The sequence below is a fragment of the Chelmon rostratus genome, chromosome 21, assembly GCF_017976325.1.
Source record: "Chelmon rostratus isolate fCheRos1 chromosome 21, fCheRos1.pri, whole genome shotgun sequence".
Classification (NCBI taxonomy): domain Eukaryota; kingdom Metazoa; phylum Chordata; class Actinopteri; order Chaetodontiformes; family Chaetodontidae; genus Chelmon; species Chelmon rostratus.
Window position 1 is genome coordinate 22,972,228 of NC_055678.1, and position 22,892 is coordinate 22,995,119.

Here is a 22,892-nt window from a genome sequence, read left to right on the forward strand (position 1 = left end):
TACAGCTTTGAGCGAGTCAGCAGCAGCTGAACTTGTTAAAGGTTTAAACATCCTTGATCATATGGATCATATTGTTTATCCCTCTGTCATATTATTTTCTCACATGTTTCAGATTTAACTATAAAAAAATGTACTACATCTGTCACATCTATCCATTATTTTTTCTTTTTTCTAAACATTAATACAGTATATGCACGCATGTACCCAGTTTTGTGTGTGTGTGTGTGTGTGTGTGTGTGTGTGTGTGTGTGTCACTTAAGACACTGTGCTCACTGTTTCAGCACACTTGTTTTACAAAGAACATTTGTGACTCCAGGTGCAGGCAATCAAGGAGTAAAAGACTTATTAAATAGTGCATTCACCTTTATCACGGTGCTAAGACAGAAATAGAACCATCTTTGTCTTTTTGCTGGCTTGAAGGCCCAGGCTGATGATGATAATGATACTAACAGAGGTTTCATGTTGTCTCTATCAGGCTAAAGCAGAGCTGAAGGAGAAAGAACAAGAGCTGCAGGACTTGACTGTCTTACTGCGTTCTGTTCACATGGAGAGAGACCAGGCAATACAAGTGAGAATACATCCACCTTAATCTGTGCAGACTAAAAGAACCATTAAAAAGTGCTAACCAAAGCAAAGCAAACCATTCTTCACCCACCAGGTTCTGGCCTGACAAATATGGAATCAGCCTACTAATCATTCATCCTCAACATGGAGTTTTATAGATTATGTGGTGAACTGGCCTATGTCTTGTTTTTACTCTTGTTTTTACATAATGACAGTGTACTGTACTGATCCCAGTCACACAGAATGAGCAGGACTTGGATAGTGTGCAGTCCGGTTGTTAATGCATCATTCTTCTATCTGCATTCCCTGCTGATGTGACCACATCTGGTAATGGCTTGTCTGATTTTAAAGATAAAAAAAGAGTAAACAGCAATTCAGCAAACCAAGCCTGTAAAGTGCTCAGCTCAGTGGCATTAAGCCCCAGATATTATGTTAACGTCTATATTGGAAAGGTTTACCACACGTGTCACATTTCACCATCCGATGGCCCTTTCAATTATCTTCACTGTGATGGTGGTGGGACCCCTTGGGAGCTTATTGGTTGTACAGCCACAGTTGCAGAAAGGTTGTTATGCTGTGTAAAACATAAATGAAAACAAAATGCTGTCATTAGCAAATGAACTGTTTACCAACCAGTGGCGTAAGTTAGTAATGGGGTCCCAGTGCAGGCTAGTATGACGGGCCCTTGACTTCCTTAGTTAAGAAGCAAAGACGCACACACATACGCACACACTAAAATTTAAATTTTTTTTTACCGCATTCACCAGACCAGATCATGAGAGTCAACCCACCCGCCCGACCAACAAAAACAACAAAACAAAAAAGCTGTGTGTTGTGTTGGTTTGATGTTGGTGTATACAGGTGTGTGTGTGTGTGTGTGTGTGTGTGTGTGTGTGTGTGTGTGTGTGTGTGTGTGTGTGTGTGTGTGTCTGTATCCTGTCACTGTACACCTCCAGTTGTACCACAGGTATTGTAATGGACTCCGGTGACAGTGTCAGCCACACTGTGCCCATCTACAAGGGCTACGCTCTACCTCCTGCGATCCTCTGTCTGGATCTGACAGAGATGTGACCAACTATCTGATATATGTCTGATGTGTGTGTGTGCCTCTAAGTGCATGTCTGCGTTCTGAACAGTTGGTCTATAGGGTGGGTGAAAGAAAACTAAAGGAAAGTATAGGGATATAAGTAAAAAACAAAAAAAGGACTGATACTAATAAAGATAAAAAATGTACACTAATGTTAACTCCTAATATTTATATAATACTATCAGTACTACTACCTTTTACTAATAATTCTAGTAATAAGTTAGAGGGGAGCACCCAGTCCGCTGGTAGTGAGGCAGGATCTGGGCACTGTCAGGGAAGCCGATCCAGTAGCTGATCCGGTCAGTTGCTAGCCTCAGCATGCTAGTTACTAGTTGAGCCAATAATGTTAGCTGGTCACATGAATAGTCAGCTTTTCATTTTCCACCATTGGGTTTTCCTTTCCTACCAACCGCCTGAATAATGGGAAAATCAGTCAGTAGCTATTCTCTGAAATGTGTTCTTTAATTTGGTAGAAACATTTCTTCATCAAACATCATATGCTGTAGATGTGTTTTAGTGTGCTTTTCCATGCATCTCCTATAGGCTTCAGTAGAATTTGTAACAAAGTGTGGCACCTAGCAGAGCATTAGAACATTGGTATTGTGACATAATGACCCTTCTGTCTTGTACAGTTTACTTGGGGGAAGCAGACATAAACAAAATTGAGACTGATGTGGTGCAACAACAGGTGTTTTATGTGCATTTTGAAATATTGCATTCAAAAAGCTTGGTGGAAACAGCAAAATTTGAAAACAAAGTTTTTATGCATGTGTTTTTGCCTTTTTGTTGGAAACACCTTTGCCAATTATGTTCTGATATAGCAAACACGACTCATCAGCTGTTTTGTGTAGAAGAAGAAGAAAAAGAAGCTGTTTCCGCTATCGCCGTCCTCTCCAATATTCCCATAATGCGCTTCTTCTTCATCTTCATATATGTTTGTCTCCGGGCAGCATGAAAACATGGCCAGTCCTTGCTGACATGAAAGAACAATTACAACTTGTCCAAACTAAACAAATTATACAGACATATGCAGGGAAGGAGAAGCAGAAAGAGGTGCGGCAAGCTGCTGTGTTAGCAGTGACATACAGTTGCAAGAGACCTGCACTGGGTTACAGTAGCAATGTGTAGGGTCAAATGTAGTCTAGTCTAGTTCGAATGGAATTTCTCACTTAGGACAGAGTTAATATCCTAGTAACATTTTTAAGGTTGCACCAGCTAAAATAATTCCAACGTAGGCACAAGTTAGAGCTCAAATCTTACAATAGCCCTGAGTAGGTGTAAAGTCCCCCTTAACATAGCAGTTGGTGTGGTGCATCGTTTTAAGAGGAGTGATAACTTGGAGGATGAGGAGGATCAAATTATAGTGGCTATTTTGTGTTGGCAACACATTCTCTGTGATAGTACACAAACTATTCCTGTAACAGTACACAAACTAATGTCAAAATAGCATTATACTATGTTACAGGGCTAGCAAAGCTGGTCATTTGACTAATTCATCATTACACACTAACATAGTGTTGGCAAGAATATAAAGGCTGAGACAACTTAATAGTTAACAATTTCTAATAAACAACAGTTTGCCAGAGTAGGCTATAATGATAATGTTACAATTCCATCTGCCCAGTAGTGGGGGGACCATTATATAACCCTATGAAGTAGTTGATAGTTTCACCACTGGATATTACTGTTGAAATTTTACTCTAGCTAGATGAAGACCCAATTAATCCAATAAGGTAACCTACTGTTGGAGATGTCAAAAAAAACAAAACAATGGACATCAAGTTCTACAAAGAAGCATCAAACCAAACCCAAGCAGAAGAAAAGACTTTTCTTTGAAAAGTGGGACCAAGATGTGCTGTGGCTTGACGCTAACGATGAATGAAATGTAGTGCAAGACATATCGTTCACATCTACATTTAGCCATCAAGTCAGGTGCGTTTTATACAGGCTCAAATAGGGTAAGGAACACACGAGTGTGGCACAGCGATTGCTAACCAACAAGCTAATCAAGATGAAAACTCTAGTCAGCCACTTGCTAAATGCTGAAACAAGATGAATGAAGAACAACCCTATCTCTACAATGCTCTGTGTAATGTTTTTGCCCAAGCATTTCATGAAGCTTTGCTTTATTGGAGTGGCTAGGAGTGAATGTCAGAGGTGCATATTGATGTGATAGAATAAAATACAGTAGATAGTGTATAGCATCAGTGGGGAGTTAAGAACAAAGATGCTGTTCACTGAGTTTTGGAGGCTGCTCTATGATGGATCAGAGGACATCACAAAAAACACCTTGCAACTTGACAGAGACTAGACTGTGAGAGAGTAGATGCACTTGGCAGTGTACTCTGAGTATGACTTGGTCCAAATAGTAAATTAAAGCAATCCAGACTGTCACGTCAAATAGGTGTAAAAATATCTGCCTTTATGCACTGCCTTTGGTACAGATCTCATCTGACACACTTGTCACTCAGCCCTGATGCATATTCACCTGTCAAGGACTAATACAGAGACATTTGACCGAAAGCCAGCTGTTTGACCTGTGGATGGAGACGGCTAACCTGAGACTCAACAAGAGACTGTGAGGTGTATCTTCATCATTTACCATGCAGGGAGTGTGGTGGAGAGAAATTAATTTGCATTAATCTGTCTCTGTCAATCACTGTGTGTGTGTGTGTCAGATAAAACAGTGCCCCAGATTTTCTACCTGCCTCATGCAGTCCTTTAGTAAATGAGGACAAATTAAAATCAATTATTTAGGGCAAATTTCTCTTTGGAGATTAATAAAGTATCTATCTATCTATCTGTCTATCTGTCTGTCTGTCTGTCTAGGGAATAACAAAGGGCCACAAATCATGAGTAAATATCCCCCAATTAATGCAGTACTAGCAGTAAAGTATAGGTGACATAACACTAAACATAAAGATACATACAGTACACTACTCTGTCCAGATGAATGTGTTTCTATCTGCAGGGTCTCACACAAAATGTAGATTCTATGGCATCAGAAGAGATCTGCCATCTTCGGGAGCAGAACAGCATCCTGCGGGCCATGGTATCCCAGATGAGGAAGGACATGGAGAGTCTCAGCCATCTCAAACCCCATCCCCATCCCCAGGCCCGGCCACAGGATACCTCTCCTCAGCCAATTTATCAAGGAGCCCATGCTCAGATGGCCACTGGACCACCAGCCCAATCCACTGACATTTCCACCAATATTAGCCCAGCAGGTGTGGACAGCACTCTTTTACTCAAACATGGTTGATGTTTTTTGTTTTTTTTTTTTGTTTTTTTTTATCATCCAACGATTTTTAGTGAAAAAAAAAACATATTCATACTATGACAAGCTACGCTGGCCTTTTTTATGTAGACCTCCAAGGGCTGGCTTCTCAATGATAGACTTTCACTCTGGCTTAGATCAAACTAGTAGTCAGACCTCAGATAGACACCTAAATTCTGCTGCACCAAGTGGCAGTAGTAGTAGTAGTAGTAGTAGTAGTGCAGGCTTTAATTTCAATGCAACCTTTATTGAAGACTTAAACTGTAAGCTGTGATCATATCCATGCTTAGCTCTCTCAATTTGTTTAACTAAGTTACAGCTTGATCTCAGTTGGAATGTTATTGGAATTAGATTTATCTAAAAAAAGACATTTTGTGGTAATTTGTCTTTTTCCTCTTGTACGTGGTATGGATCCTCAGGTTATCTTTGCCTGAAGAAACAAGTCAACATCGGAGCTTTGACGAAGCAGGAGGTCAGAAGGGCACACATCATGGAACAGGTAGTGAAGGAAATCAGTCAACTAGTTAAGTCAGTTCCACCCAGGTGACTACCTGGACCAGTGGTTTGGAGTTAAAGCTATCTTTAGTGCAGAGGCATGACTGTGAGACAGTTTTTCTACACCAACACACAAATGTCAAAAGTGGGCAAGATAATTGCCTTTTATTGTTTCTCAGTAATGTGTAAAAATGTTTATCATTTGTTTGTCAATGTTTCATCAGTTAGGGTCAGTTCACCAGTCAGTTATGTGAGATGATGGGAAAATAATATGTAAGCTGCTGCAGCAACGGAGTTCCTTCAAGTTTCATCTAATTGTTCTCCCAGAGTGCACAGCTACAAGAGGAGAACCCATATTCGCGACAACAGCACGCTTCAGGTCTGATGTCAGGTGGCTTGTTTGAAAATGTGCAGGGGGCTAAAAGCAACCCTCCTCTCCTGCATACCAGGCTGAAGCAGGCAGCATTCTGTATCGCCCGTCTGAGCAAAGAAAAACAGCAGCTGATAGAGATGGGTAACCGCCTTCGTGGCCAGATCACTACTGCAAAACTAAAGGGTACAATAACAGACACACTCACCACCACACACACAAAATAAAGAACAGGCAATGTTATTAACACCATGTGGATTTAAGGGGATATCATGTACAAAAACTGACCATGACTCATCTGTTGGGCTGATGGGGCTGTTGGTCAGCAACAATGACCTAGTTAATTGGCATAGTTACCAATTAAACCAGACTTTAAATTAAATAATTGGTGTTCACAGATCAGGGTTAAGTAAGCCTAAGCTAGGATACTTTGGAACCTTAGACTTTGACAGTTGGCAGGAATACCTGGTGCTCAATTATTCCAGCGAGACTGAAACCCTGCACTATGTTACAACAATGCCGCAGCTCAGGAGGTAGAGCGGTCATCCACTTACCAGGAGGTTGGTGGTCCAATCCCTGGCCTTGGCAGTCCACATGTCAAAGTATCCTTGAGCAAGATACTGAAGCCCACGTTGCTCCGGATGCATTGGTGTGTGAATGTGTCAATGCTCATAATGAGCAGGTGGCCTAGCTACCATGTGTGAATGCATGTGTTGTAAAGTGCTTTTAGTGGTTGGAAGATCAGAAAAGCACTATATAAATACAGTCCATTCACTGTGATACTGCAAGAGTCCTCGCTGAGTTAGGAGGGTTTATCTTTCTTTCCTTATCATTCCCTCCTTGTACCCGTTGGAGTGCCCCTGCAGAACCCTCCTCTTTCTATCGTCCACACAACAAACCAGCAGAGTGACCACATGAAAAATTAGAGTCAGTTTATCAGGTGCAAATAGCTAAATACAGTGCAATCCAGTACAACAACTGCAGGAAAACAGATGTTCAGCAGATTGTTCAAGATTCTGTTGACTCTGTACCAGAAACTAAAATTTGATTCAAATCTGTTCATTTTAGAGGCTGTGGTTTGTGGCGTGTTGACTTTGATTGTATTCTGTTGAAAAGTGTTTTTGATATTTACCAGCTCCATTTATCAATAGCTTTCCTAATAAGCTTTTTGTATTCTCTCACAGGGTGCTTTCCAGAGAGGGACTCCTCCACAGAGAAACTAGGAGACCAATATAAACAGCTGTCTGCTCTAGAACAGCTGCCGAATCAATTCACCACACAGGTATCTGCTCCAACTCAGTACTGCACTGCTCCTTCTTCTTGTCAGGTACTAATCTCTTACGTCAGTGTCACGTTCATATTGTACCCCTTGTCTGCTATTATTTGTATTTTGTTTGAGAATATCTGCCTCTTATTTTAATTTATTACTGCTAATAAATAAATGGATGGATTGATGGCTGGTATTTTCTTTGTCAAGTTTTGAGCTGTCCCTCCCCAATACAATACAGTTGAGGAACTGTTGAGCATTTGTAAATCTACTGGACTTTTTATCCACTTCAAATCGAGCTGGAAAGTTTTTCTTTCCAACTTCTTGTTGGAGGAACGGCATTTCTCAATGGGATTTGCATGAGATGCAGGCCCATGCCCGCTCTCTGAAAAATATAATGAACATGCTGCTGCTTCTAAAGAGAGCAAACATGGACTTTGGGAGATCTGCCACCCTGTGCTTTGTTGAAACCTGGCTCAGTGAGCACACACCAGACACTGCATTACACCTGCCGGGCTTCCACCTTTTCCGAACAGATCACACAATGGAGCGCTGTGGAGAAGGGGCTCATTGAAACTGCTTCTCACTTTCACTCTGTAGTTTAACAGCTGCAGACATCACACCCCCAGGCCCTCCTTCTCACCTCTGACAGTTTGCCTGCCTCCCACACCAGTTTGGTCTCCTCAGCATAACAAAAGTGCTCAGCATTTTTAACTCCCCCAATGATGTCCTCGGCAGTGGCTGCGGCTTTAAACTTCATGCCATAGAGGTCAGATACTTCCATTGTGCAGCCCTGAGCTATTAAAGCTTCCACAGCAATATCTTTGGCTGCAGCATTGGATGAGCCAGCGCTCTGATGGGCATACACAATCAACACTTTCTTTACCATTCTTTTGCCAGATGTCAACTGTAAATGATGAGCTTTACAAGTAGCTGGTCTGTTGGTGGAAAGCACTGCTCATCCACTCTCCCTGCCTTCACCCAGTATGTTAAATGCCACACTAGAGACGAGAACCTGGGACTTACCGTATGCTTACACAAAGGATGCTACAGTTCTTTATCCCCCCCCGGGCCGTTCTGATCACAACCTAGTTCATCTGCTCCCTGCCAACATACCTTTGGTGAATAAACAAACAGCAAACATCAGGTATGTGAGGAGAATGGTCGGATACCAGTATGGCACTGAGGGACTGCTTTAATACCACTAACTGGGAAGTGTTGTTCAGTCCACATGGGGAGGACAACGACAGTTTAACAACCTCCATCACCCCCATCACCTCCATGGAAGACACCATCGTCTACCTGCTGTACATTTTTTTTTTCTCACCTGGAGAACAATAGGGGCACTGTGTTTTTTTTACTTTTCCAGCGCTTTCAACACAATCCAGCCATCACCGCTCAGGGGGAAGCCAGAAGGAGCTGGACTAGACTGCCACCTGGCTGCATGGACCATCAACTACCTCACCAATAACTACAGTATATGAGGCATGGCAACTGTGTGTCTGATGTGGTAGCTTGCAGCACGGGGGCACCACAGGGTACAATGCTCTCTCCTTTCCTATTCACCCTGTACACATTGGACTTCAGACACAACACTGACAGCTGTAATCTCCAGAAGTTCTCCGATGATACAGCCATTACAGTATTGGATGTGTATCACAATACTGGAATACAGGGAGGTCATCACCAACTTTGTTGACGATTGGTAAGAACTGATCCACCTGAACATAAACGTCAGCAAGACAAAGGAGATGGTGATAAACTTCTGCAGAAGGGTGTCACAGACTACACTGGTGAACATCCAGGGTTTGGACATTGAGATCGTGGCTGAGTACAAATACTTGGGTGTTCACTTCAACCACAAACTAGACAGGACCAACAAAACAGATGTCCTTTACAAGAAAAGTCATCTCCATCTACTGAGAAGACTGAGGTCCTTCGGAAGGCAGGACACTGTTAAGAACATTTTATGACACTGTGGTGGCATCTGCAATTTTCTATGCAGTGGTCTGCTGTGGGAGCTCTGAGAGGGACAGAAAAAGACTGAACAAACTGATCAGGAGAGCTGGCTCTGTCCTGGACTGCCCTCTGGACACCATGGAGGAGGTGTGTGAGAGGAGGATGTTAGCCAAGCTGACGTCAATCATGGACAACCCCTCTCACGCCCTGCAGGAGAAAGGGGGGGCTTTAAGCTGCTACTTCAGCAACAGACTGCTGCATCCATTGTACATCAAAACATCACAAACCTACTGTTTGCACTACTTCATTATTTATGTCATTGTATGCTAATATTGTTACATCTGTGTCTACATCTTTTTATTCTGGTGCTGTAACTGAATGTAATTGAATTTAGTGGAGTGGTAATTACATCAATTTAAATTCCAGGTTGTAATGCTCCAAAATGCTGAAAAGTCCAAGGGGGCTGAATACTTGCGGAAGGCACTGTAGAATTGAATGTATTTTTCCTTTGAGCTTAATGTGCTAGGTTCAGATCTCGCAACCTTGTATATATATTTATATGTATATCTATGGTAGTTATTTATCCTACATAAACTTTTTGTGTCTTGGTACTACTCAATAGTTTTGTACTCCTGTATTTGGTTTTAAACACTTAATGTTCTGTTTTATTTATCATTGTATTGGTATTTTTTTTTACCTTCATATTTTTTGCACACACTGGGGGACTGTGGGAAACATTATTTTGATCCCTCTATATCCTGTACCTCTAGCATAATCAACAGTAAAGTTGACATTGATTATGACTTTTTTACTTCGGCCCATTTGTAGACTTCATTTTTTTATTAAACTACTGTGAACAGTAACAATTAATATGGGAATTCTGGGAAAAAGTCAAACATTCAGGTTGCAGTTAACAAACAGAGAACTGTTTTTTTAATACACTGGCTCCTAATTGTTGATTGTATACCATTTGTTCTTCATACAATGTAATTACCACTTATTGTTATTATACAATTCTACAGTACTTTTCAGTAGTTTTGAACCTCTGTATTTATTTTACACTTGTCCTATTTTATTGTTGTCTTGATTTTACCTTTGTATTTTTGCACACACTGTGGGACTGTGGGAAACAATATTTCAACCCCTTCAATGTCCTGTACATATGGTGAAATTGACAATAAAGTTGACTTTGACTTTGCCCTCCAGGTGATGCTCACCACTCTCTGGTGAAAAGAAGCAACTGATGACATAACCCTCACCTGACCTCACCCTATGTGTTCTGGAGGTTAGGAGTACAAATAGAGGTAGACTACAAAAATAAGACAGTTGCCAAGAACACTGTCTGAAAGACCCCTAGAGAACTAATGATCATGGTGTTGTGTACCTCTCTGTGCTACCTCCAGAGAGCACACTTTGTCCACTAATGTATTTGTACTGTCATGAGGGGCAGTGCGCTCTGAGGCACAGAGCTGGCACTCTTCCTGAACGAGTCCACCCTGGAAACAACAAATGAGGTCCTGCCACATAAGAGGAGCATAAAACCATAGACAGGCCAGAGTTAATAGCATGGATATCTTTTGGTACAAAACCATATCTGAGTTCATTCTAAAATAATCATATTTGTATACATGCATTGATAATGTAGTTTAAAGTAAACTAACTATAGAAAATGTGTTTCTTATTTCTCAGTTTATGTTTAGCTGACTGTACTTTCCAGACTTTTCACACACATTGCAAGTAAAACATCTTAAAATTTAATTACTCTCTTCATCTTTAGACATCCAAGAACAAAGATCCTCTGCTCCACCAGCCACAGAGCTCCCTGGATGTGGTGCCACAGCACCGCTCAGTTCTGTCCAGATCTCGATTGTCATCAGGGGAATCACTGCGGTCGTTAAGCAAGCTGTGGGAGATACTGGACCATGAACTCAGTCCATCAGTTTTCTCAGAATGTAAGTAAATCAAAATAACTAGGGCTTGATTTTTTTTTTTTTTTTGAGACCAAAACTGTTTTTTGTTTTTTTTTTAATATTGCTGATATTAAGTCACTAGTACATTTACATCTTTCATATGCCTTAAAATCACAAACAGTCAGAATTTTTTGCTGGTATCATCTATCAGGTCAAAAAAACATTATGTTTACATGCTTTAAATAATTAGGACGTGTTTCTTATAATCACACTTAGAGTTTCCAGGGTTAGAGAAGTTGGTGTTCATCTACCTAAACAAAAAAATGGAGCACCTACAATATGAGAATCCTCTGCTGAGGATTTGATGTATAATGTAATATCAACAATGTCAATGCTCACATAAAGATACATTTCTACTGTGTAAGTCAACCATAGTCTGTTTCTGCCTAGCATAAAATAAATTACCAGTATCAGAACCGTTAAGAATTGGTCAGAATTATTAAGGCCTTAGGTCATATCTTATAGTGCATTTTATCCTCTTGTGGTCAAGTGACCTCACAGATTTGATGGGATGATGGTATCATGTCACAGTATGTATGAACAGAATCCGGGAGGTCTCAGTCCACAAGTCGGGTGGGGGACGTGTGGATTCAGCAATTTTCTTCTTCATGCATCTGACTATACAGAATCATAAAAACCCTTTCTTTACCCATTCTTCGATATGTGAAGTCCCCAGACCCAATCAGTAATTCATCAGTGCATCAAGTGGATATAATCTCTTGTGTTCTGGGCAGCAAGTTCACAGAAAATTACTTTCAACCCCTCTGCCCTCTATGAGTTGAGTATGAGTTGATCCAACCAGTTGCAGTGGTTGGATCAGAGATGGACAAATGGAGTGAGGGATGTTGCCCAATTTGTGGCTGCTATCTCTTTCAGCTCTCCAGGGAACGGTTTCTCAACCAGTGCGGCTGCCAGATCAGGCTCAGACAGAGTGATCAGCATCATACCATCCACTGATTGTGAAACCAGACAGAGCTGGCACAAGTTTCAGTACACTTATGATAACTGCACTGACTGGGTCAAATAGTTTACAACAGATATTAAGTGGATAAGACAGATATTAATCAGCTGTATGAGCAAAGATTTAATGAAGTCCAATTTTACTGAGAGCAAGGACATACTGTACAGTTGCAATGTGGAAACAACGTGAAAGAGAGATATTTAAAAATGTTCTAGATATTCATCTTTATCTAGATCTTCATTTGCATTACACTTTACACAGAAATAGGAAACCATGCACAAGTATGTTTATCAGTTAATGAGATGATATCTTGTGATGTGAAAGTATTTAAAAACAGTCCTGAATACACGTCTGCATCCATGTCTGCACGAAAAAAATGAATGGTTTCTTGGCCCATGAGCTAATTTCCCACCAACTTTTGTTTTCAAATATGCTAATAAAGATAGTTATGGTAGATGGAATGCATCCTGGCACATCTTCACTTTTATTGTCATCTTTATGGCTCCACTCTTACAACAAATGTAACTATTCCACATTCACATTAGTCAGGAAACATTAAAGAAACTTGTGGCTTGTGGATAAGACTGAATGCACAAAAAACATCAACAAGGAGAGGTATAATGTAACAGGTTTTAGTAAATTGCTATTTTCTGCCCGTAGTCCCCGGGCAGGTAGGTAGAATAATAAATTAATATGAGAATTAGACACTAAGATAGTACAAAATACTAAGTTAGTCAGTAAAAGTACGTGTTATGACTCTTTCTGTGAGTTACAAGATGACAATTATGTGGAAGCATGAGTTTGTAGAGCACTCTGGCCTGTATGTGATTGAGTGGAGCAGTGTAGGCACCTGCCAAGTAAAGCTAATGGTAATTTTATGGAGGGGACTGATCTAAATACTTAACCTAAACTTGACTGAAGACACCAACAAGTAAAAATGTGTCATCTGAAACAGCCATTGAAATGGGACCTTGTTTGTCTGCACGTAAAGGTGAAGGTGAGCTAAACAAGAGGGAAGTGGCTGAGTCTGGTGGTGCTGGAGTCCAGATGATGATGCACTGCATCAGTGCCCCCATCCATAGCCAGCCCTCAACCAAGGTCCAGCGAAGGAAGAACCCCTCTACAACACCATGAAACACTAACAAGACCAGCAGACCTGGAGCCCCTGACAGGATCAGCAAAATCAGAAATTAGCATTGACACACAAATATAGGACCATCTGCTAGTGTTGTTGGGTGTTACTCAGCCTGTGAAAACAGCTGCATAAAATCTTCTATGGCTCTGATAAGGAGGAGCTGCTAAATCTGAGAACCCTTATTTTTGTCATAGGGATGTCAGAGGTATCTCAGCCACAAATTTACAACAGAAAGCTTGCATTAAAAACTTAGGACATGGAGTTTGAAAGGGAGTTTCTAATAAAATATCAGATATCAAATTGCATTAAAGTGGGATCCCATTTTGTGTTGAAGCTTGGCCCAGCCTAGGAAATTAAAGTCTGAATATCTCAGTATCTCATGCTTTGAATTTATTTATAATCTGTCTTTAGTGTTTCCCCCAACTTTATAGAAGTGGGGTACTACTTTTAAGACACGTGCATAATTCTGGTTTAATGATAGCCTCTTCCAAATTATCCTGATGGCATGAGTCCACTCCAAATCAATCAATAAATACCTCAAATACATAAACACACGATTCTTAATTACATTTTAGAATAAAAGTTATGGTAAGAACATGTTTTTATATTTTACTACTCCTCAGAGCTCACGTGTCTGAACAGTTAAGAGACTTGAATAGGTTCACAATAAAAACACCTATAGGCTTTATTGTGTGTTGTGTTTTTATTCTCAATTCTATTATATATTTTATATATATATATATATATATATATATATATATATATATATATATAAATGTATGTAATGCAAATTGTCTGTTTTCATTGATTAAAATCACTTGGTACACATGCAAGTCTGACAGCAGTTCAATAGGGAAAAGAAGATAAAAATTTCAAAGTACCCATTTGTCTAATTCTCCTTTGAGTGCGTGTTTTTAAAGTCTGTTATCACTGTGCTGCTACAGTAGGTCAGTAGGATTTCTTCAGTACATCATGCTATCTAAAATTATGAACTTCAGTAACCCCAAATCAGACGAGCTTTCCTGGCCACGTCATCATTTGGCCCCGCCTTTTAATCACCCTATCTCCCAACAGCACCCTCCCGCCTATTGTGACTGGATGAAGCGTCACATCGCTCCCCCATGATTGGCTAATTTACATGTCATCCAGATTGGTTAACTGTTTTGACGTGTGCCGATGCTGGTCTGTACTTTACGTTCAATGTAAACTTATGCAATGTTAAATTAAACATGATAGAGGTTAACATGCTGCTATTTGAGTGTAAGAAGGCAAGGCAGAGGAATGTATAAGAGTTTGTTCAGATTTAAAGTGGTCAAAATATAACTGCTGATGGGTGTGTTAATCACTGTGTTTTTAATCTTGTCAGCTACACGGGATGTATTGTAAGGACTTGATAGTTCCCTGATTTTCCCCTCTAGCGCCGCCATGGAGTTAATAATAATTTGTTACTTCTGAGTGAACTGTCTTGACAACTACTAAATGGATTGCCATGAAATTTGGTACTCAGTCATGACCGCGAGAGGGTGCACTGTGAAAACTTTGATCCCCTGAGCGTTTTAAATTAGTTCATTAGTATTAGGTCAGCGTTATACTTTCAATATTTTGATATATGACCATACCTTCAGCATGCTTGTTCGAACGCTTCTCGATCGTTTTGACGCGACATTCGCATCAAACTTTACTAAAATTAACTATGTCCGAAGAAAGGATGAAATTTTGGTCATGCAAGTCTCTGTTTATGCGCACATGTCACTGTACCCTCGCGCATGAAAATGCTTATCACCTGACCATTCACGTACACTGAGCATGCGCGTGCCGGTGTATGGCGTTTGTCTCCTTCGCATGATAATGATATATTGAACTGCTCCGCAGCTACTAGCATAGTAAGCCTGTAATTCGTGATCCATGTTAAATTTACGGCTGGTAGCCAAGGCTCCTAGATACATGCCGATGTCGTTGAATTTCCTCTTGAAAAGGGCACGTGATCGGGATCTGATTTCTGAGATCCAATCAGGAAGCGAACTTGGGTGTTGCGTCATCGTTTCCAAAAGCCTCTGTTTTACGCCTCCAGACTAAACGCTGTCCGGAGTTTTCGAGCCAAGGCAGATGCGGGAGTCTCTCCGAATCTCTCCGTAGTAGGAGTTTGGAAATGCTAAAGTGGCGCCGCATCTGATAATGACAAAAAAATGGGGTGGGGGGGTCGTGTCAGATTTAGCAGCCAGTTTGTGAAATCATACAACTTTCCGTCAGCTGCTGGGCGAATATATTTTATATTAATTTTGTCCTGCACAGTAGAGTTGACTTGAGCATTGCACGGGTACTGTTTCTACTGTCCATTTTACCCGAAAACATCTTCAAGCCCGTGTTTTCCAAATGAGGAACGTATTATGTTTTGAGAACCATTTTCCACGAACATCAACAAATGCTTATACGTAAGATATTGAAAGGTGGTATGTTGATTAGCATTTAACACTTAGTGTGGTATTTGCAGCAAGTCTGGAATAAAGACATCAATTAGCTGGGGCGACCAAAAAGTCTTTCCACAGCTCACGTTATCTTTAAGGCAAACACACACTCCGTGCCATCTTGTCGTCTGATGTCGTCTGCAGTCTGGTCGTCCGGCGGGGCGGGGCGACGATGGAGAAGAGAATCAGTTTGAACTCCAGTAACCCCGTCTCAATAATTTATTTTTTTTCTCTCTGTGACTACGGGGGCGTTCAACGAATTACTCCATCACTGGCTGGATCCGAGAGCCCTGCCTCTTTTCTCATTGGACTGCGCTGCCAAGCCAAGCTGTCAGCCCATGTGGCGTGGCCAGACAGAACGTGAGCTATTTAAATTCATCAGAGAGAAAGATTCAAAGAAGCACGAAGACTGACGTTAACTTTGCACAAGGAAACGACAGAGATAGACTTTCCTTCTAACCGTTAACGTTACAGTTGGAGGAACACCACCGTGGACCAGCATAGGACAGTTAACGGAAACAACCAGAAGAATACATGCCAAACAGCCGCTGACATTTCACCAAGTGGCTCGATTTCGTGAATTTCTAGGGACATCAGATCGGTCTTGGCAGCACAGGTGAGTTGGCTAACGGTTATTAGCAGCCGTATTCGTCACTTCAAAAATAAAGTCATGCATGACTTTATTAGAACAGTAATACGCTAAATTAAACGCGTTATATATCTGCCTGTTTAATATGTCATTGATGTTATTAACACTGATTTGCGTTGTATGAAAAGAAAATGCTCCCATAAGTAACTGACTTGATATCTGCTAGGAGAGGGATCAAAATGTAGGTCCCTCTACATTACGGTCGTATTCGGCATACTTCTCACCATGCATCTTTTATTTCCATGAATTATTACTTCAGGAAGTGGTTCTCATTATCTGTTTTCTTTGATGGAGATAGTCGATGTTGGTGGATTATATTAAGCCCCAAATTCTAAATCATTCTACAGTCGCTCCGATACTGCGTATCAAAATATTCTTCATTATATTATGGGATAGGAACTGCTGACGATAATAAAGGCCACTTTAAAATGCACCAAAAATATGACGAAGATTGGTGTAGTTGTCTCGACACCGTGTATAGTACGTTGGTCATTTGGAAAGTTCAGTTTTTACAGTACTCAGATGATAACTCTTACTGTTATAAATGTCAATATAATAAAAAACAGACAACAAAAAAACTGTAAAATATAACTCAGCTGTACAACAAACTGACAGAAAAGGATATATCCAATAATGCCTCTGCCCATTTGCCCAAGTAAATTTAAAGAAGTAGTCCTGCTTTCAGATTTCAGTAATTTATTTATCACCCACCGCAGTTGTCCTAATCTCATTCCAATTGTTTGCTGCATCACATCAAGTCCACTGTTTAAAGTAAACTGCTATCAAAACTAGCTCATCATAATCATGTAATTGTGATGTATGCTTGAGCTGTGATGCTCACAGTGCAGTATGGAGTACTTAATGTGCAAGTGGTGTTATTGCAATACTGATGAGGACCACTGATACTCATGTTACAGTCAAATGCTGCACTGGTTCTTTCCTTCTGGCATTTTGTAACAGGGGTGAGATACAGATAATAAGCTATGATTAACACAATACAGGAGGCTTTTGCCCCAAATGAGGACTTGCAGGTCATTGGCCACCAGCCACACAAGACCTTAGCTTTACACACTGAGGTTCCTGAGTGACTGGAGAATGAATACCATATTAATTCATTCAGAGTGTGGACCAGGTGTTTTCTCCACTGATTTTAAGGTGGCTTTTGCTGGTGTGATATAGTAGGGCATGGATTCTGGATGAGAACAAAAAGTGAAGGCCATTTTATTGAGATTTTAAAATTATTATAAAAAACATAGTATTTGCATTTCCTCTTTGTGTTGTGACTGACTGGTACAAGGGGATCTAGCTGTAACATAGTTTAATTATACCAAGAAATTAATAATGACATGGAGACATTGAAATAATTTCAGTTGAATTTGTTCAGTTCAACATGTGCTTGAGGAATCTTGTGCGTGTGTGCGTGCGTGTGTGCATGTGCGTGTGTGAGAGAGAGAGAGAGAGAGAGGGAGAGAGTCATCAATTCAACAACAAAACATCAGCATTAACTACGAACATAAACATAAAATACATAAAATACTGGCAGTGAACCAAGTATTTTAACTAAGGTGGACCATGATTTGAGGGATGTGGTTTCATGGAGTTTTGACCTTGCACTGTAAGCATGCAAAAAAGAGAAACTCATCTGGAACTGATATGAACTGGTTTCAACACAGCAATCCAAAAACAAGTTTGTCTTCATCTAGGGGAAGAGGATCATACACCGTAGTGGCCTGAGTTACGATTCAGTTTGGTATTTGCTGTCATTGTGTTGTGTGTCAAGTCAGGTCTTGTTGCTGCTGGATGAGCTCAGCAGTCTAAACTCCAGAATGTCAGGAATGATGGGAATATAATAAGGGATAACTGTAGAAGACTGCAGTCACCCTTTAGTGAGCTGAAGAACAATTGATAGGCAAGCTATATGACATTCTGGTTTCTCAAAATACTCACTAGGATTGACTTTTCTGGCAATGTCTGATATCTTTCGCTCATCACTGCTTGCTGTTGTGGTGGTAAGGCAGGCTATGGCATTCAGTTCAAGCGTGTGCATCATTCAATCAAAGCACAAGCTTTTCTCAGAGTGAAGCAACAATGAAACAAATGTAACTGTCGTTTCATTCACACATTAATTAAAAAATGAACAGTTTTAATTTAAAATAGAAGGAATACAATTGAAATTGTGGTCAGAGGGCATTATTTTCACTGGGCATTATGACTGGAGAGATTTGAATATGTCAGACTTTAACAGATTTCCCCAGTAATAACCAGATAACAGTAACCCAGGTAACTGTACTGTATACATACATGTCAACCAGCCCAGCTTGGAGCTAGTATATAGTCTCCTTATGCCTGCAGTCGTGTGCAGGGTGTTAGTGTGTGATGTGGGTCATGTAAGGCTAGATATCGTACGGAAGGTCCAACATTAGGTCTAATCCTGAGTAGTGTATCCTGGAGCCCAAATCCTTTCAGCTACTGAGCCACAGAAAGAGCTAGGACAGCCTGTCATACTTTGACCGTCTTGCTCCTACCCGGGCTCAGAGTCTGCTTTTCATGGTGTGTACTTAAAATGTACATAGAAGAAAAGAAACACTTCAAGCATAACACCCCTCATTCTACCACATGACCCTGCATTGTGAAACTGACCTTTTGTCTACTTTTTTTTGTTGAGCTTTGTCTGACTTAAATAACCAACAACCAGAACTCACTGTAATCTGATAGCATGCTGTTTTGGAAGTGTCAGTCAGAAAGAAAACAAACAAAAACTGAGGTTTTGTCTCATCTGAAGTTTTAACTTTGGCTCGAGCTGCTGTCAGGGGAGCTGCCCCACTCACTTTCATCAATAGTAGAATGTCTTCTCTAAAGTTGAAATCAATTTTAGACTATTTGGTTGGTTGGTTTGGTTGGTACGAGTTTATTGTCAATAACACAACATCGTAAAGATTGAAGAAATATTGAATATTACTTTCCCTGTCTCCATGAAAATGACAGTTTGTGAGGAGAAAGTCAGGAACAGGAAACTCCACTTGATTCTGTATGCCAGGCCATGTGGGCTGAGGCAATGTGCTGGACATCTCTGAGGTGTGGGCATTATGTAACGAGGGAAGGAATCTCTACCTCAATGTAGAGCAGCCAGGTTGGCTGTTCTACATTGAGGTAGTGACATGGTGTAATTTAGAGTAGCTCTTTTCCAAGCTGCTAGCTCATTGGTTGACAGGTCTGGCCCTGCTGACACAAAAAGGCCTGGCCTAAAAAAGGAACAAAGACCAAGACATACATATACACGCATGCACGCACACACACACTCACACACACACATGCACACACAGAGTACAACATGAATATGCTCAGTCATGTACACAGAGTAGTCTATCAGCAGACTACATTGTCTGCTCTAAGTGCTCTTTCATGCGTGCACAGTGAGACTCCTCATTTTTAAACCTGCCAGTCGCCAACACAGTTACATATGCTTAAATACTGAAACATGACTGGTGTTAATTGATACTATGAAATTACTGCCACAGGGACCTTTTAGAAATTTCATTTATCATGTTCTGCTGTGATATAAATTTCAAGGCATTTGGCTATTCTGTCTATTTGGTTTCTCATTGAAACTGTATTATTTTTACAATATCAGTGAGCATTGCACTGATGAAATGTGACTGCCAGTAGTGCATGTGTTCACTGAACAGCTATCCTCAATATCAGCTGTGAGGGAAAAGTCAAAGTCAAAGTCAGCTTTTATTGTCAATTCTGCAGTTATGTACAGACAAACAGAGAATCGAAATTGCGTTACTCTCAACCTCTGTGACAAGACATATGTTAAAAGGAAATAAATAAAAACTGTACAATCTAAACTATGAAACATTAAGAGAGTGTAATAGTGCAAATGTAAATGGTAGTGCAAAAAGAAAGAAGTTAGTTTAACGACTGGTGGTGAATAAAGTGTCTGCGTGTTGTTTTCCCGAGGGGAGGAGTTCACATCAGTGAGTGTGTGTTTGTGTGTGTGTGTGTGTGTGTGTGTGTGTGTGTGTGTGTGTGTGTGTGTGTGTGTGTGTGTGTGTGTGTGGAGGAGGGGCAGAGCAGGGAGAGAGTTCAGCATCCTGACAGCCTGGTGGACGAAGCTGGTCGAAGCAGTCTTCTCCCTGGTGGCAGCAGGCTGAAGAGGCTGTGTGACGGGTGGGTGGGGTCTCTCGCAATGCAGAGGGCTTTGCGGGTGAGGCCAGAGGTGTAGAGGTCTTGGAGGGAGGGGAGAGAAGCACAGACGATCTTCTCAGCTGCTCTCACGATGTGCTGGAGGTTCTTCCTGCAGGACGTGGAGCAGGTGGCATACCACACGGTGATGCTGCTGGTCAGGACGCTCTCGATGGTGCCTCTGTAGAAGGTGTGCATGATGGGGGCCGGGGCTCTAGCTTTCCTCAGTTTGTGGAGGAAGTAGAGGCGCTGGTTCACTTTCTTGGCCAGCGATGTGGTGTTGGTGGTCCAGGAGAGGTCCTCAGTGACGTGCACACCCAGGAATTTGTTAAAATGAAGTTAAAAAAATGGAATGCAGATTAGAATCTAAACCAGATTAGAAAAATGAAAACATTTGTTATTATAAAAAAAATGTGGGTTTCATTTTCAGTGAACACTTATCCTACAAAATGGGGTATTCCACAAAGTAGGCTAGAAAAAAGCTTACGATTGGTTGAAATTGTCTTTCTGTTATTCAGTAAAAACCACAGGCTGTTTTCTACTGCAAAGAGTTTCTCTTGGTGAAGAAACTCTTAGAATGATGACATTTTCGTATCTTATCTCATTCTCCCCAAAGACTAAAGACTAGATCCTGGTAAGGATAGAAGTTATTCACAAAACATTGTAAAACTGTTAGAGCAGGGAGGAGAATTTTCAAGAGGCTTAAGAGTTTCAGGTTTTTAAAGAATGTCAGAATTTTAAAATAAAGTAAATTTAGATTTGTATTTCTAGCATACAGGAGAGTGAAATATTTGTTGCTGTTATCCTTAGATTCAATGAAATAAAAAAGACAAAAACTTGTGTTGGCCACAGTTACAGTAACAATTACAAATGAACAGAGCCTGTGGGATGGAAGAGGCCTACATTCTTTTTAGACAGCATTATTATTGATGCCTTTCTTTCTTTTATATGTTTGCAATTTTCCCCAGCCTATTTTAAAGCATTCTTCACCTTCATCCTATATGAGAGCGCCTCCATCACAAGTGTATTATCTATGGTAAACAGCCATTGCTTGTAACAGCTCCTTCCAAATGTCCCAGGTACAAAGCAAGACAAGATCAAGGGATTACATAACCCAATAAACTCACAGAGAGCCAATTGTATCTTATTCCAGAAATGTTCTATTTTCGTGCATTTCCAGTAGATGTGTGTGCTTTGGTTCAATGTTGTTACATGGCTGTTGAACATTACATTACTTGATTGTGATGAAATAATTAATATGATTCTTCCAAATAAATTCCCTCCATCTCAGTGATTGTGTCTCGTTTTGGTGTGTTTTCCATGTCATACCACATGTTTTCTGGGATCTCTTCATTCAGCCATCAAACAACAGTACAGGATTGACACAGCTCTGGGAATGACTTTGCTATAGGCTTGTTTAAGTAAAAGCAATCCATTTAATTCCATGTTCCTTTCCCAATTTTAGTTCTTTCATGACGGAATACCATATATCCAGATTAAATTATGTAATTAGCTTAATTATGTAATGAACACTTTTATATAGACAGGGATCTCTGTATCCCCAATACTTGCTTGAATCAAGTATTTCAATTCAGTAGTTTCAATATCTTTCATCAAGCTAGCTCATGACACCAGAAGTACCATTCCCCCTTTATCTTTAGGCAGTTGTCGTTTAGAGTGACATACTGTAAGTCATTTACCTTCAGATATGAATCTTGACAAAGCTTATCCATTTATGAAATTGAAATTATGAAAAAAATAAATAAAAATGAAAACAGATGTGGCAAGATGTTCATTTTCACCACACTTATCCTCTCATTTAATCCTAGTGGGTAAGTGAGGCATCTGTCACTATTTTTCCTGATGTTGTTGTCAGTATGTTCATTGTTACTAATTATGATGGTTTGGTTTTTAGCTATGTTTATACCCAAGTATTTTAAGTGATTTTGCTTCCCAATTTATTCTCCGTTCTTTAAGTTTTTGGTTTGGTACAGTTAAAAATGAGAATTTGAGTTTTAAGTACGTTGACTCCATAACGGAATAAAAACTGAATTTTCCAGAATTTGCAGAAGTTGTGCAAAGGGCCTGCCTGGTTTCTCCAATGTGAATTTTTCAGAGAGAGAGTGATTAACTTTTCTTGTAGCTGTGGGTTTGTTATAGATAAACCTAATGCATTGAATTTATTTTGTATTGAATCCAAATTTCTTCAAAATTAAGTAGTAGTAGTAGTAGTAGTAGTAGTAGTACTAGTAGTAGTAGTAGTAGGTTCCTAATTGACTCTATCAAATGCTTTTTCTGCATCAGAAATTTTTTTTAGGCACAGAGTTGATCTTGAGCATAGAAAACCATCCCTCATTCAACTGTTAATTTCCCCCTCATTGGCCTCATCCTCATCTTCTTCCGCTTATCCGGAGCTGGGTCGCAGGGGCAGCAGTCTATGCAGGGATGCCCGGACTTCCCTCTCCCCAGACACTTCCTCCAGCTCTTCCGGGAGGACCCCAAGGC

The 22,892-nt window shown here is 40.4% G+C and overlaps 2 protein-coding genes across 2 annotated transcripts in view; both read left to right on the forward strand.

Moving 5' to 3' along the window:
• The window catches only part of ccdc57 (coiled-coil domain containing 57), a 44,842-nt gene extending 31,069 nt beyond the window's left edge, over positions 1–13,773 (forward strand). Inside the window, exons 12-18 of the mRNA XM_041963147.1 lie at positions 476–568; positions 4,623–4,878; positions 5,348–5,427; positions 5,751–5,979; positions 6,978–7,075; positions 10,797–10,971; positions 12,942–13,773. Coding sequence (XP_041819081.1) covers positions 476–568; positions 4,623–4,878; positions 5,348–5,427; positions 5,751–5,979; positions 6,978–7,075; positions 10,797–10,971; positions 12,942–13,084 — 1,074 coding nt within the window. The 3' untranslated portion in view covers positions 13,085–13,773. The remainder of the gene's footprint in view (positions 1–475; positions 569–4,622; positions 4,879–5,347; positions 5,428–5,750; positions 5,980–6,977; positions 7,076–10,796; positions 10,972–12,941) is intronic.
• A 2,105-nt stretch (positions 13,774–15,878) lies between these two features.
• Positions 15,879–22,892, forward strand: part of fasn (fatty acid synthase) — a 73,420-nt gene continuing 66,406 nt past the window's right edge. Inside the window, exon 1 of the mRNA XM_041962330.1 lies at positions 15,879–16,166. The gene's annotated coding sequence lies outside the window, so the exon portion shown is untranslated. The remainder of the gene's footprint in view (positions 16,167–22,892) is intronic.